This window comes from Arachis hypogaea, chromosome 7 (genome assembly GCF_003086295.3).
Source record: "Arachis hypogaea cultivar Tifrunner chromosome 7, arahy.Tifrunner.gnm2.J5K5, whole genome shotgun sequence".
Taxonomy (NCBI): Eukaryota; Viridiplantae; Streptophyta; class Magnoliopsida; order Fabales; family Fabaceae; genus Arachis; species Arachis hypogaea.
This window is the reverse complement of record NC_092042.1, coordinates 58,428,457-58,444,996: the sequence shown is the minus strand read 5'-3', so window position 1 is coordinate 58,444,996 and position 16,540 is coordinate 58,428,457. Positions and strand designations below refer to the sequence as shown.

General features: G+C 37.5%; 1 protein-coding gene and 1 non-coding gene across 2 annotated transcripts; one reads left to right on the top strand and one right to left on the bottom strand.

The window, feature by feature from the left end:
* Positions 1-930: 930 nt before the first annotated feature.
* Positions 931-6,982, top strand: LOC112703174 (probable mitochondrial-processing peptidase subunit beta, mitochondrial). Its single transcript, XM_025754511.3, has 9 exons — positions 931-1,868; positions 2,958-3,122; positions 3,266-3,403; positions 3,512-3,663; positions 3,758-3,866; positions 4,718-4,816; positions 5,833-5,898; positions 6,464-6,571; positions 6,666-6,982. Exons 1-9 carry the CDS (start codon positions 1,200-1,202, stop codon positions 6,750-6,752), a joined length of 1,593 nt encoding a protein of 530 aa, XP_025610296.1. The 5' UTR covers positions 931-1,199; the 3' UTR covers positions 6,753-6,982.
* Positions 6,983-13,768: 6,786 nt separating this feature from the next.
* Positions 13,769-13,876, bottom strand: LOC112704517 (small nucleolar RNA R71). Its single transcript, XR_003155139.1, has one exon. It is a non-coding gene; the product is annotated as a small nucleolar RNA R71 (small nucleolar RNA).
* Positions 13,877-16,540: the final 2,664 nt, after the last annotated feature.

Here is a 16,540-nt window from a genome sequence, read left to right as displayed (position 1 = left end):
CAATCATCCCCCGAGACGCTCGCGTACAGGTCCAGATACTCTATCTCACCCAGTTGCTCCAGTCCAGATTTCACCTGAACCGTAACTCACTCGAGTAACCGAACAATACTCAACCTCATCTTCATCATCGTTGTCTTCAATCTCATGCACCTCAACAACATCATCATCATCCCCCTCATCTTCATTTATCTCCTCCTCGGACTTATTATCCTCTTCATCTATTATGGAAAAAAAATTCGAACTTTAAAGAGAATCAAACATCCCACAAATTGAGAACACAAAAAATTAAAGTGAAGGAGAAAAGGACATGCGATTGAGGAACACAAATATGGACATTGTAAAAGCTTTGACGAACTAGGGCTTCGACGAGGTGAGTGAGGCTTGAGAACTCAATACCATCGCCGTAGGTAACCAATAAAATGGACTTGGAAGGATTGAATTCAAGTTTGGGAATCTCATCGGTAGAAGAAGCGAGTTCGAGTGATCCTCATTGTCATTGGATCCTTATTCTTGAGAATCTTTTCTGTTTTGAAGAGCTTCTTAGAGGCTGGAGACAAGACTAGAAGATATCATCATTTTGGATATCATCATTTTGGGGGAATAAATTTAAAGATTCATTGAAATAGGAAGTGAGAAGTGATGAAAAATTTAAAGAATTTAAAAGATTCGAAAAATCGAATAAAGATGAGGTTTTTAATGTTGACGATGACGAAGACAGTAAGGTTAATGAAGAAGAGGCAGAAACATCAAAAAAAGAGAACGGTAAGTCAAATTGCTAGGCCAATAAATTCAAAATTGAGCCTATTGTAAGAGATGATGTGAAGAAAAAAAAATTAAAAATTTTAAATAATTTTTTAGAATTTAAATATATTTATTTATAAAAATTTATCTTTTATAAATATAAAATAATTTTTATTTTTCTATAAAAACAGTTATCAATAATCTAAACTTTCATGATACAAATTGTAATTTATTCTCACATTTTCGTTCAAATCGCTAGTAAAATATACGGGCCTAAAAACTCTCGCTCCTGTTCTCTCTGGTCTCCACAATCCCCTTCTTGATCCCTCTTTATCTCTCACACTCCTCACTCTAATTCATTACAACACACACGTTCTTTACATCTTTTTTTCACCTTGAAACCCTAGACCCATACCCGGTGCCGCCCCCCAAAGCGCGGAGCCACCACCGCCACCACCATGTCCTCCACGCGCCTCCTCGCCGCAGCGGCTCGCCGCTCTCATCGGCGAACAGCTCCTTCCCTCTCCACCACCTCCCGATCCCACTCTACCTCCCCAGCAGTGTCCTCCCACCCTTCCTCCCCTCCCTCCCCTCCTCCCCCCAACGCCATGGTCTACGACCGTCTTGCCGAGGCCGTCAAAGCCAAGCTCCGCCAGCTGGAGAATCCCGATCCTAGATTCCTAAAATATGGGTCCCCCCGACCCACCCTCACGGACCACACTCGGATCCTCGCTGCCCCCGAGACACGTGTCACCACCCTCCCCAACGGCCTCCGTGTGGCCACCGAATCGAGCCTCGCAGCGCGCACAGCCACCGTTGGCGTGTGGATCGATGCCGGGTCAAGGTTCGAGACGGAGGAGAGTAACGGCACTGCGCATTTCCTTGAGCACATGATCTTCAAGGGCACGGAGAAGCGCAACGCTAGGGAGCTCGAGGAGGAGATCGAGAACATGGGAGGCCACCTCAACGCCTACACCTCAAGAGAACAGACTACTTATTACGCTAAGGTCGCTGACAAGGACGTCCCTAAGGCACTCGATATCTTGGCGGATATTCTTCAGAACTCGAGGTTCGATGAGAATCGCATCAGCCGCGAGCGTGACGTGATCCTCAGGGAGATGGAAGAGGTAATTTCCATGGAACCGATAGTGTCTTTGTAGGTAGTTAGATCTGAGATTTGTTGTATTTTATATCTGATATGACTGGCTGTGTATCACATATTGTTTCATAACGTGAGAATCTAATCCCAGTAGGAATGCACTTGTTTGAATTGGAGTTGGAAATGTGTGGTAATATGGTTATGCTGGATATGGTGTTTGTTGATCGTTTTATTTTTTGTTTTCTATCAATGTTTTTAAGGCTATGGTTTTGTGGCTTAAGGGTTTCAGTGTGCATCTATTGGGCTTCTTTATTAGTTGTTTTTGTTGGTCATCTGTGTGGGTGACTGTGTAAGTAAGCTGATAACTTTGTGCTTGAGGGTGACTCGTAGTTTTGGTATGGATGGCAATTGAGTTAATGGTGTCCTATTTTTATTGGGTATATATGGATTGGAAGTAATTTTCTTCTGACGCTTTTGTACATTTTGGATACTGTTTTGTTCGTTTATTTTATTATAATGATGATTATGATTATAAGATTAAAAAAGAAATATTATTAATATCATTGAGCTGTAATTTATTTTGTTTGTCAGCAGTTAACAACTTCTGCGCTTTGTATTTAAATTTTTTTTGGAGATTGTAGTGGAATGTGGAACTGCTGGGCCATTGTTTTGAGTTTAACTCTTTGATTTTTTTTCAATTTATCCTGGCAAAGGTTTTTTTTGTTGTTAATATATTTTCTTAAAATTCTGTTACTAGCTGAAGAAAAGGAAATTACTTTTGTGTGTGGCATAGTAGCTGAGAAGTGATTGTTTTTGCGGTAATCTAAACTTTAAAAGCATGGGGTTTTAATGGGAAGTTTGGTTGTAGGTGAGTTGTGTTACATTTTCAGTTGAAATATTTGTTCCCTATAGAATTGTATGAGTAATTGGCTTTATTTTTTTGGATTTTGGTTAAGATAGGATTGTAGTTCTATATCATGCTTTTGGTGAGTACATTAGCATCCTGAACTGCTCTTCATTCTTGAAAAGCAGCCACATATTTTATCCTGAATTGTTTTGTATTATGTTTCCATTTTACTTTTTGATAAAAAGGTTTATTGTATGAAACTGCTTGTAGGTTGAGGGCCAGACAGAGGAAGTGATTTTTGATCACTTGCATGCGACTGCTTTTCAGTACACCCCTCTTGGTAGAACCATCCTTGGGCCTGCTCAAAACATTAAGACCATCACCAAAGATCATCTGCAGAACTACATTCAGACACATTACACTGCTCCTAGGATGGTATGTACAAATTAATTTGGTCTTTATGGGTGTATAGTCCTCTGAACGCAAGTCATTTGGTAACTATTCTGTATTTTAAATTAAAAAGATATTGAAGCTCCCAGCCTTAATGGCTGTTTTCGTTATGGGGTTTGCTATTCTAGGTGATAGCTGCTTCTGGAGCTGTTAAGCATGAAGATATTGTTGAGCAAGTGAAAAAATTGTTCACCAAGTTATCAACAGATCCTACCACAGCATCTCAATTGGTTGCTAAAGAACCAGCAATTTTCACTGGTTCTGAGGTAAGAATATATATGTTAAAAGCATGAAGCATGAGCACGTCTGCTGCTGCCATGATAGTAAAGTTAGACAACTATTCATTTCCATCTTCTCGTTCTTCTGATAAAAAGGTGAGGATGCTTGATGATGAAATTCCTCTTGCACAATTTGCGGTAGCTTTTGAAGGAGCATCTTGGAAGGATCCAGATTCAATCGCTCTGATGGTCATGCAAGCTATGTTAGGTTCTTGGAATAAGACAGCGGGTGGTGGAAAACACATGGGGTATGAAACTTGATACTTTTCCCTTCCTCATCCCAATAAATGGGGGAAAAAATCCTATTGATACTGACTGAATTGTGTTTGTACTTGTTGACAGTTCTGAGTTAGCACAGCGAGTTGGCATCAATGAAGTTGCAGAAAGCATGATGGCTTTCAACACTAACTACAAGGACACTGGTCTTTTTGGTGTTTATGCTGTTGCTAAGGTCTGTCTCTTTGTGGTTGTCTTATGGAGAATGTCTTAAACTTTCAAATAACATATGTACTGCTCTCTTTTATTGTTCTAATGTATGCTTGAGGAGTGAGGACTACAGTCTCCAGTGTTACCATCAAATGAATATTCCTCCTCTTTTTTCTCATAAATATGCTTTATACTTCTGATTGTCAAACTTTAAAAAACTCTTAACAAGTCTGTGAGACCACCATGCAAATTGTGTTAATATAAACTCTCTTTTTGTTAGATTTGTACATGTTTAAATAAACACCAAACAAAATCAGCAAAATTTAGTTTTACCATTACATTTGAGTCTAAATTTACAATTTTTTGCCCTCAAAACCTAAAGTTTTGGTATCTTTTATTGAATGCATCAGTTGTCTTATTTATTCAGTTTAATAAGCTAATATTGTATATTTCTTATTTATTGTTATCAGTTATTTTTTGTCAAACTACAGTGTAATAAGTTATGTATTAAGTTATATGTTTAATTAATCTTTTTTTCACTTGTTTTTGTTACAAAGTTAAAATCGTTTGATGTTATTATAGATGTTATTTAATTGTATTTAGTTATTGAGATATATATACTTTTTAAATGTTATTTTTTAACGATATAAACTCTCCAAGATTGCAATTTGAGTTTGGTGTGACTTCCTAAGTTAACCTAATATCGAGTTTGTCAACCTTGTTTATTCCTGGTCATTAGTGCCTTTCCCTACAATATTGGGATACATTAATGCTCTGATGTTTAAAAAGTTACTGTGCGTTTCTTTACCATTTCCTTTTATCCACATCTTCAATTATCTCTCTTGAGAAACATTTTCCTTCTCATTTGTTTTCCAGCCGGATTGCTTGGACGATTTGTCATATGCAATAATGTATGAGACAACCAAGTTAGCTTATCGAGTTTCAGATGATGATGTTACCCGTGCTCGTAATCAGGTGTGCACCTATTTCTAGACTGATCCTTTGCGTGCTACTTGAATTTGAAATTGGAATTATGTTTATGCACTGTAAGGAGGCTTCATTTACGGATGACTACTATCTGGTTCAAGATACCCATGTAGTTTAGTGTGTTATTTTCACAGGTCTTGTATTTTTTCCTCCGCTAGGATGGTTTGCCTGCAATTGAAAATTTTTATATCCAACAGAAATAGTTAATTCCTCAGAAGTCTAATTCGTGAGGAATTTTCATATAAATTTCTGGACTGGGATCAAAATTTCACTTCTGTTTGTTGGATACCACTGTACACCTCCACAGATTTGGAGTGTTGAAAATTTCCAACAAATGGAACAGTAATTTCATTCTCACTGTCATTAGCACTTGTAACCCAATTGCGTATACAGTTATTAAGGTGGGTGCATGTATCCGACCCCACCTAATGGGAAGACTTTGAAGTTATTTGTTGTATTGGCGGTTACTTCCTCATAATCAGATATTACTGAGTTTAAAGTCTGGTCAAGTGTTGTTGAGTGTTAAACTGTACCTGATTCCAAGCTTCTTGGTGTAAGCTTTGATGCAGGAAAAGGATAAAGATAGGAATCTCTGTTGGAAAGTAATTTCATTTTCCCGTTTTTGGAAAGTATTGTCTCTGGAAGGATAGTAGTTACTTAAGATCTATCTCCACTTGATCTTTTTTGATGAGCGAGCTAGATGTGCTGTATTTTTTCTTTATTGAAGTTATGCCAAATACACGATGATTAACTTCTACCACATATGTATAATGAAGAATTGTCAATGCATTCAATTGTGAATCTTATTTGTCAGTTAGAGCATATCTGCACAATCTTCCTATCACATTTACTGTTGTGAGACTTTTAATGTTGAAACGGTCATTTGAATGTTAAGGTGCACTAATGTTTGTCTTAATTTTTGTATGAAAAAATGCTTTAGTTAATTGTTAATTAATATTTGTTTCCATACTGCTATCCCCACTTCTAAATGTGGTTTTTTACAGTTGAAATCTTCGCTGCTGCTTCACATAGATGGAACAAGCCCTGTAGCTGAAGATATTGGACGCCAGGTATGATAGGTCTTGAACTTCATAATGAAAAAGAGGAATTATGAAGTTGTTTTTAATCTAATAACTATTGTGTTTTTCTATTGTGTTTTTAATCTATTGTGTTTTTAATCTACCAATGAAATAATACATAACTATTGTGTTTTTAATCTACCAATGAAATAATCCATATGTGGAATTTTGAATTTGCGTAGCATGGTAACTTAAGGTGGTAAATAGTTCATTGACTCATGTCTCCGTATATTTGTAAATTTTGATTTTCTTAATTAGTGTGAAACATGAATTTGATGGCAGATTCTTATTTTACAGAATTCTATATTTAGCTACCTGTGATAAGTAAACCAAAAATGTGTTTTTTTTTTTTTCCCTCTAATAGATCAGACAATGTGTTTTTAATCTAATAACTATTGTGCAGTTGTTTTTTCTATAGCTCATCATACTGCAACTCTGCAAGCTTACTATCATCTGCTCTAAGACAATCAATCTGTGCTAAGCTTATTTTCTCAGAACATATCCTCTGTTAGATTTTTGTAGGTTTTGTTTCATTATCTTGTTTGTGTTGTTTCAGCTACTTACATATGGCCGGAGAATCCCATTTGCTGAATTGTTTGCTAGAATCGATGCTGTTGATGCAAGCACAATTAAACGTGTTGCAAACAGGTTTATTTATGACAAGGTAAGTAGGGAAAACTAATATGTTGGTTGGAAATTGGAACTATATGATGGTCTCGTGTAAATATTTTTATGATTATCATGTTTATTCTTTGCAGGATATTGCTATTGCTGCAATGGGACCTATTCAACGTTTGCCCGACTACAACTGGTTCAGACGCAGAACCTACTGGAACCGCTACTAGTTCATCTTAGTTTTCTGCTTAATTCATCTCCAAGGGAGGTCTGGCATAAAGTTTTGTTTCAATATACAACATGTATGCCTCTGGTAGCTGTGTTAGCCGCCAATTTTTATTTTTTATAGGCCTGTGTTTCTCTAACATTCATGCGAAAATAAGTATGCTTTTGTCATTGATGTAATTGGCATCGTTGATTCTGCGTTAATGCTTGTTGCAAAAGTAGGTATTGCCTTGAAGTTGCCTTGTATCTTCCTGACTTAACACTTGCATATGGTCCAGTTTAAAAGGTTAAGCCTGAATTCTGGCTGCTCGCAATGTCGACTTAGTTCTTATTGAACTACACGCCACCTGTATCTTCTCTTATTGGAACCAGTGCTGTTAAAAGAAAAAAAAAACACTTTAACACCAAACAAAACCATGGAAGGAATGAAAGTCTAGCGTTGTCGTCGCGGTGTTTCTTTCTCCGAAAGGTTCTGTCTAGCTCCCCAATCTGACGAGTTCAAGCCGCCAGCAATGGAGGATATATTTTGGCGGTCTCAGTTTCGCATGCTAGAGAGGGAGAGGGTGTCTTAGTTCCGGGTCGGGTTGGGCATGGGGCTTCTGTATTTTCGAGTCTGGGTTGGGTTGTTGGCTTGGGTTTTGACAAATAATAATAATAATAATAATAATAATAATAATAAAACAAACACCAAACAGAACCAACGATATCCAAACTGGAATAACCAGCTTTTTGATGAAGTTATTAAAACCACAAAAAAAAAGCTATTAAATTTAAAACGAAACCTGATTTATATCGGTTTGAAACTGGTTCTTACACTAGTTTAAGCGAAACCTGATTTAACTAGTTTACACCATGGTCACCATTTAATTTAGTATTAGTCTTTGCATATTCCTCTCTTTAGTATCCGTGCTGTACCCTTCAAGTAGCACCGGAGGTTCAAGGTCTAAACACTCTTAATGGGCATATAGATCCAACAGTAGTTCTCTATGCAGCAAGGGTCTTATGTGCCGAGTGTCATTTCCAACAAGACTGGTCTTTCAGATTTATGGTATTCACAATTTTAGAGCCTTAAATCCAAAATTTATTATACTGGTCCTTAAGATTTGGCTCTAATTTGCTATAATGGACACTGCAACAATTAGTTGACGTGGTTAGATTGGTTTCAAGAGCCAATTTAGTCTCTCTTCTTTAAAACCCTAATTCATTCTCATTATTGAAAAACAGAGCATGCAACCCTAGACCTTTTTTTTTTGGTAAGAACCCTAAACCTTACTCCAATATAGGAAATCGATGAAACCCTAGAAACTATAGTAATAAAAAAAAAGGGTTAACAACTGTTGGTATAAAAAATAGATTTTTCTCGAGAAGAAGGCATTTCAACTGCCAATGGTTTCAACTATAAAAGCAGAAACGGAAAAGTTGAAGTCAAAGAAGAATGATACAAAAGAACGCTAAAGTCGAAAGGTAGTTAGTGCCTTTCCTTGAGCATCAAGACTTGCTGCTCGACCTTCAAGTTAAGTGGAGAATATGGGTGCGAGATTTGAGAAGCAAGCTGAAAAATACATGGGACTTAAAAACCAAGACGTGGGTGTCAAAAATTGGGGTCAAGATTCTTCAAGATAAGGTTAGGTCATAGCTGAGAAAAAGAAAAAAGTAAGATAGTGGACAACATGCTCCATGACAAGATCATCTCCATGGCCTATAAATAGTAGAAACTCAGAAAAGTTCTGGGACTTCAATCAAGAACACTAAATCATCACATAAACTCATAAAATTTCCAGTCTTTGTAACATAAAGGAAGAACATGAAGTTCAAGTGCATGTGGTGTTAGAAGTCAACTTTTATTTTGTTTTCTTTTGTTTATTTAATTCATTTTTTTTCATTGCTTTACATTTTGTCGTTATTCTAGTTCCTTTACGAATCAATGTTATGTTTCATTGATTTAAAACTTTTCTCTGCTTATTTATTTATTCATTCATTTTACATTGTTCAATATAAATTTGTCGCTAGTAATTTCGACGCAAGTCATTTTCGACACTATTGCTAAGTAATTTTCGGGTCGAGCTCACTCTTTTTTAGAGGAGTCGTATTTGCTCCCCGAACTGAGATCGTGATACAAGCTCGATTCGACACCCTATCGAACAATACCGAATATCGAGTAAAATAAATTGGCACGCCCAGTGGGTTCCTAGGTTAAGTGATTGTCAAATTTGCAGGCAATTACGCAGTGACAAATTAATAATGTCTAATAGAGCTTCAACTTTGACAGATACGTTGAATAATGATATTGGAGATTCTACAAGAGGACCTGACAGAGAGGTTGTTCCATCGATTGGCACCGCGAGTTGACGAACAACTTCAGTTGTCACAGAAGGGATCCCAACGGTTGTACCTATTACATGGCCTCCATATGAGTTACCTTCAAATTATTCTTCACCTATAGAAAATCCTAATATTGGAAATATAGGAGGTGCTACTATAAAGAATAATCCTTTGTATAATCCAGTACCACTCCCAGGGTATCCTTTCATGGGGACATACTATTATAACCTTGGCATGGCAAACTATAATGCCTATCAACACTTAATGAACAACCCTCCATTTCCATGCCACAACCTATTCCTACCATGTCGAATGTCACTTCGACACAAGGTATAGGAGCACCTAGAGTATCGATAGGAGGGACACATACCTCTATATTCCCAGAAATATCAAGGCAGATTCCTGACGGGACATTTTTGCCTAATACAGTCGAATATTTGGCTATATTTAGACAACAAATCAAGAATAGCCATCATGATTTAGTAAATATGATGACACAACAGATGGTTATAGTACTAAATTTCATGTTTGAAAATAACAATGCTAGAATAGAGCAAGTTGCTCAATGAGTCGATGATATTGCAGGAGCAATTAATCAATTTTTAGTTCAACCTTTGGGGAGAGTTCATGTTAATAATCCTCCTCTCATGTTAAATAGAGGAGACCATCCAAACAGGATATTGAACAAAGTTAGAGCAAACAATGCTGCTCATGCTTATGGTCAAAATATAACTCAAGCTGTCAAGCAAATCTTGAATAGAGTAGGACTAAATATTGGGGTGACAAATCAATCTTATTTTATATCCCCTTTTTCAAATTTTGTTTTACAAGTTGAACTTCCTAGGGGAGTCAAAACTCCTAAATCTCTTACAATGTTTGCTGGGAAAAGTAGAGAATCGACTGTAGAGCACATTGCTCAATATTTAGTCGAAATAGGTTAGATGGCCAATAATAAATATTTGAAAATGAGTTATTTTTCCTCTTCACTAACAAAGAACGCTTTTACTTGGTTTTCAAATTTACAACCTAATTTGATCCATAATTGGGGTAGGGAAGAAATAAAGGTGAGTTTGTCTGACTTATTCACAGTGAAGAGAGAAAAAATTGGGTCAGTTAATGACTATCTTATCCGGTTCAAGAATATGAGAAATAAGTATTTCACACCTATTCCTGAACCTGAAATAGTCAAGATGGCTGTCAATAAGCTTGGTTTCAACATTCAAAAGAAATTGGTAAATCAACAATTTCTCAACCTAGCTCAGTTGGCTGATAAAGTTAAGCAAATTTAGAAGTTAAATAAAGAAAAAGAAGAGCTAGAGTTGAACAAAAGAAATCCTTTTTCAATAAAAAGGTGAACTATATTGATTGTATGAGTGAGAAAGAGTTGAATAGTGAATTTACTTTTGCTGCAGAATTAAAAGATGGACCTTCTTATATGTGTTGATCTCTTAATCTGGCAAAAAAATAAGACTCCTATGTTGTTCTTATGTATTTTCAAAGGTGGAGTTTCTACACACCATAGATTAAGGTGTGGAGCTCTGCTGTACCTCGAGTATTAATGCAATTACTATTGTTCTTCTATTCAATTCGGCTTATTCTTGTTCTAAGATATTCATTTGCACCCAAGAACATGATGAATGTGATGATTATATGACGCTCATCATCATTCTCACCTATGAACGCGTGCCTGACAACCACTTCCGTTCTATAAGCAAACAAGGTTTGAATGTTTATCTCTGGGATTCCTTAATCAGAATCTTCGTGGTATAAGCTAGAATTGATGGCGGCATTCAAGAGAATCTGGAAGGTCTAAACCTTGTCTGTGGTATTCTGAGTAGAATTCAAGGATTGAATGACTGTGATGAGCTTCAAACTCCTGAAGGCTGGGCGTTAGTGACAAACGCAAAAGAATCACTGGATTCTATTCCAACCTGATTGAGAACCGACAGATGATTAGCCGTGCTGTGACAGAGCGCGTTGAACATTTTCACTGAGAGGACGGGACTGTAGCCATTAACAACGGTGATGCCCAACATACAGCTTGCCATGGAAAGGAGTAAGAAGGATTGGATGAAGACAGTAGGAAAGCAGAGAGACGGAAGGGACAAAGCATCTCCATACACTTATCTGAAATTCTCACCAATGAATTACATAAGTATCTCTATCTTTATTTTATGCTTTATTCATAAATCATTCATAACCATTTGAATCTTCCTGACTGAGATTTACAAGATGACCATAGCTTGCTTCATACCAACAATCTCCGTGGGATCGACCCTTACTCGCGTAAGGTTTATTACTTGGACGACCCAGTGCACTTGCTGGTTAGTTGTGCGAAGTTGTGATAAAGAGTTGAGATTGCAATTATGCGTACCATGTTGATGGCGCCATTGATGATCACAATTTTGTGTACCAAGTTTTTGGTGCCGTTGCCGGGGATTGTTCGAGTTTGGACAACTGACGGTTCATCTTGTTGCTCAGATTAGGTAATTTTATTTTATGTTTAAGCCTTTTTACTTTTTATTTTCGAAAAATTCCAAAAAAAAATTGTATTTGTTCTTCATAATTTTTAAGAATGAATTCTAGAGTTTCATGATGATTTGTTGAAGTCTGGCTGGTTGTGAAACCATGTCTAATCTTTTGGACCGAGGTTTCAACTTATCATCACAAGAGCTTGTTGATTTCTATCAATTTTGCTATTGAAAGTAATGATCTGCTAAAGCTTGGCTGGCCATTGGCCATGTCTAGTGTTTTGGACTGGAGCTTTCACTGAAAGCTTGGCTGGCTAGTAAGCCATGTCTAATTCCTGGACTGGAGTTTTAGACTAACACTGCAATGATTCCTGGAATTCTTATTAAAAATTTTGAATCTCTTTATTTTCTTTTCCATATAATTTTCGAAAAAGCACAAAAAAATTATAAAATCTTAAAATCACAAAAATATTTTATGTTTCTTGTTTGATTCTAGTGTCTCATTTTAAGTTTGGTGTCAATTGCATGTTTCTGTTCTTCTTGTATTTTTTGAATTCATTCATGTGTCTTCATTGATCTTCAAGTTGTTCTTGATGATTTACTTGCTCTGATCTTTAAATTCTCTTGTTTTGTGTGTTTTGTTGTTTCTCATATGCATTCTCAATTTGTTAGTGTCAATAGTATACAAACTTCTAAGTTTGGTGTCTTGCATGCATTGTTTATTTGATCTTAGTTTCATTTTGATTATTCCTCATCATTAAAAATTAAAAAAAATTCTTAATTTGTGTCTTTTCAAGTCAATAATACAGAGAATTGAAGATTCAGAACATACAGCAGAGGAATTACACAGAAAAAGCTAGGCGTTCAAAATGCCCAGTGAGGAAGGAAAACTGGCGTTTAAACGCCAGCCAGGGTACCTGGCTAGGTGTTTAACGCCCAAAAAGGTAGTATTTTGGGCGTTAAACGCCAGAATGGATACCATTCTGGGTGTTTAACGCCAGGATGGCACAAGAGGGAAGATTTTGTTTTTAATTCAAATTTTTTTTCAAGTTTCCATAATTTTTCAAAATCAAATCTTTTTCAAATCATATCTTTTCAATCATATACTTTCAAAATCAATTTCTTTCCATTTTCAAAAATACTTGCTAACAATTAATGATTTGATTCAACATTTCAAGTGTGTTGCCTTTTCTGTTGAGAAAGGTTTGATATTTGAATCATATCTTTTCTTGTTAGCCAAGTCATTAATTTTAAAAATAAAATCTTTTTAAATTGTTTTTCAATCATATCTTTTCAATCATATCTCTTTAAAACCATAACTTTTCAATCATATCTTTTTAATCACATCTTTTTCAAAATAGTTTTCAATCATATCTCTTTGATTTCTAATTTCAAAATCTTTTTCAAAATCACTTTATTTTCTCAATCTTAGTTTTCGAAAATCAATTACCATTTTTTCAAAATTTCTTTTAATTAATTCACTTTAATTTTTGAAAATTTCTTCCCCTCTTCTCACATCCTTCTATTTATAGACTAACACTCCTCCTTAATGCACAATTCGAACTCTATCTTTCTAAGTTCGAATTCTTCTACCTCTTCCTTCTATTGTTCTTTTCCTCTGACACCTCAAGGAATCTCTATACTGTGACATAGAGGATTCCATATTTTCTTGTTCTCTTCTCTTTCATATGAGCAGGAGCAAAGACAAAAGCATTCTTGTTGAGGCTGACCCTGAACCTGAAAGGACCTTAAAGTGAAAGCTAAGAGAAGCTAAAGCACAACTCTCTGTAGAGGACCTAATAGAAATCTTCAAAGAAGAAGAACCCATGGCAGCCGAACACAACAACAATGCCAACAATGCAAGGAAGGTGCTGGGTGACTTTACTGCACCTACTCCCGACTTCTATGGGAGAAGCATCTCCATCCCTGCCATTGGAGCAAACAACTTTGAGTTTAAGCCTCAATTAGTTTCTCTAATGCAACAGAATTGCAAGTTCCATGTACTTCCATTGGAAGATCCTCATCAGTTTTTAGCTGAATTCTTGCAAATCTGTGACACTGTCAAGACCAATGGGGTTGACCCTGAGGTCTACAGTCTTATGCTATTCCCTTTTGCTGTAAGAGACAGAGCTAGGATACGGTTGGACTCACAACCTAAAGAAAGCCTGAACTCTTGGGAAAAGCTAGTCAATGCCTTGGCAAAGTTCTTTCCACCTCAAAAATTGAGTAAGCTTAGAGTGGAAGTCCAAACCTTCAGACAGAAGGAAGGTGAATCCCTCTATGAAGCTTGGGAAAGATACAAATAGTTGACCAGAAAGTGTCCTTCTAACATGCTTTCTGAATGGAGCATCATAGGTATCTTCTATGATGGTCTATCTAAACTGTCCAAGATGTCATTGGACAGCTCTGCTGGAGGATTTCTTCAGAGACGCCTGCAGAAGCTCAAGAACTCATTGAAATGGTTGCAAATAACCAATTCATGTATACTTCTGAAAGGAATCCTCTGAACAATGAGACGAATCAAAAGAAAGGAGTTCTTGAGATTGATACTCTGAATGCCATACTGGCTCAGAACAAAATATTGACTCAGCAACTCAATATGATTTCTCAAAGTCTATCTGGAATGCAAGCTGCACCAGGCAGTACTAAGGACGCTTCATCTGAAGAAGAAGCTTATGATCCTGAGAACCCATCAATGGAAGAGGTGAGTTACATGGGAGAACCCTATGAAAACACCTATAATCCTTCATGAAGAAATCACCCAAATCTCTCATGGAAGGATCAACAGAGACCTCAACAAGGTTTCAACAACAATATTGGTGGAAGAAACAGGTTTAGCAATGGCAAGCCTTTTCCATCATCTTCTCAGCAACAGACAGAGAATTCTAAGCAGAGCCACTCTGACTTAGCAACCATGGTCTCTGATCTAATCAAAATCACTCAAAGTTTTATGACTGAAACAAGGTCCTCCATTAGAAACTTGGAGGCACAAGTGGGTCAGCTGAGTAAGAAAGTTACTGAACTCCCTCCTAGTACTCTTCCAAGCAATACAGAAGAAAATCCAAAAGGAGAGTGCAAGGCCATCAACATGGCCGAATTTGAAGAGGAGAAAGAGGCAGTGAACGCCACTAAGGAAGACCTCAATGGACGTCCACTAGCCTCCAATGAGTTCCCTAATGAGGAACTATGGGAATCTGAGGCTCACACAGAGACCATAGAGATTCCATTGGATTTACTTCTGCCATTCATGAGCTCTGATGAGCATTCTTCCTCTGAAGAGGACGAAGATGTCACTAAAGAGTAAGTTGCTAAGTACCTTAGAGCAATCATGAAGCTAAATGACAAGTTATTTGGTAATGAGACTTGGGAGGATGAACCCCCTTTGCTCACCAAAGAACTGGATGACTTAACTAGGCATAGATTACCTCAAAAGAGATAGGACCCTGGGAAGTTCTCAATACCTTGTACAGTAGGCACCATGACCTTCAAGATGGCTCTGTGTGACCTAGGGTCAAGCATAAACCTCATGCCTCTCTCTGTAATGGAGAAGCTAGGGATTTTTGAGGTGCAAGCTGCAAGAATCTCACTAGAGATGGCAGACAATTCAAGAAAACAGGCTTATGAACTTGTAGAGGATGTTCTGGTAAAGATTGAAGACCATTACATCCCTGTTGATTTCATAGTCCTAGAGACTGGGAAGTGCATGGATGAATCCATCATCCTTGACAGACCTTTCCTAGCCACAGCAAAGGCTGTGATTGATGTTGACAGAGGAGAATTAATCATTCAAGTGAATGAAGAATCCTTTATGTTTAAAGCTCAAGGATATCCCTCTGTAACCATGGAGAGGAAGCATGAAGAGCTTCTCTCAAAACAGAGTCAAACAGAGCCCCCACAGTCAAACTCTAAGTTTGGTGTTGGGAGGCCACAACCAAATTCTAAGTTTGGTGTTGAACCCTCACATTCAAACTCTAAGTTTGGTGTTGGGAGGTTCCAACATTGCTCTGAGTATCTGTGAGGCTCCATGAGGGCCCACTGTCAAGCTAGTGACATTAAAGAAGCGCTTGTTGGGAGGAAACCCAATGTTATACTTATCTATTTTCCTTTGTTATTTTATGTTTATTTTTATAGGTTGATGATCATGGAAAGTCACAAAATCAATTGAAAAAGCAAAAACAAAATGAAAAATAGAAAGAAAAACAGCACACCCTGGAGGAAAACTTGCTGGCGTTTAAACGCCAGTAAGGACAGCAAATGGGCGTTTAACGCCCGGTCTGGCACCATTCTGGGTGTTTCACGCCAGAAAGGGGCACCAGACTAACGTTAAACGCCAGGAAGGGGCAAGAAGTTGGCGTTAAACGCCAGAAATGGGCACCAGCCCGGCGTTTAACGCCAGAATTGGCAGAAGGAGCATTTTTGCTCGCCACTTGGTGCATGGATGAATTTTCCTTGACACCTCAGGATCTGTGGACCCCACAGGATCCCCACCTACCCCACCACTCTCTCTCTTCTTCACCCATTCACCAATCACCTAAACACCTCTTCCCCAAAAACTCCTCACCTATCAAATCCCACTATTCTCTTCACCACTCACATCTATCCTTCATAAAACCCCACCTACCTCACCATTCAAATTCAAACCACTTTCCCTCCCAAACCCACCCATACATGACCGAACCCTACACCCCCTCTCCACTCCTATATAAACCCATCTTCACTCATTCATTTTCACACAACCTAAACACTACTTCTCTCCCTTGGCCGAACCACAAAGCAACCTCCATCTCCTCTATTTCTTCTTCTTCTACTCTCTTCTTCCTTCTTTTGCTCGAGGACGAGCAAACTTTCTAAGTTTGGTGTGGTAAAAGTATTGCTTTTTGTTTTTCCATAACCATTTATGGCATCTAAGGCTGGAGAAACCTCTAGAAAGAGGAAAGGGAAGGCAAAAGCTTCCACCTCCGAGTCATGGGAGATGGAGAGATTCATCTCAAGGGTGCATC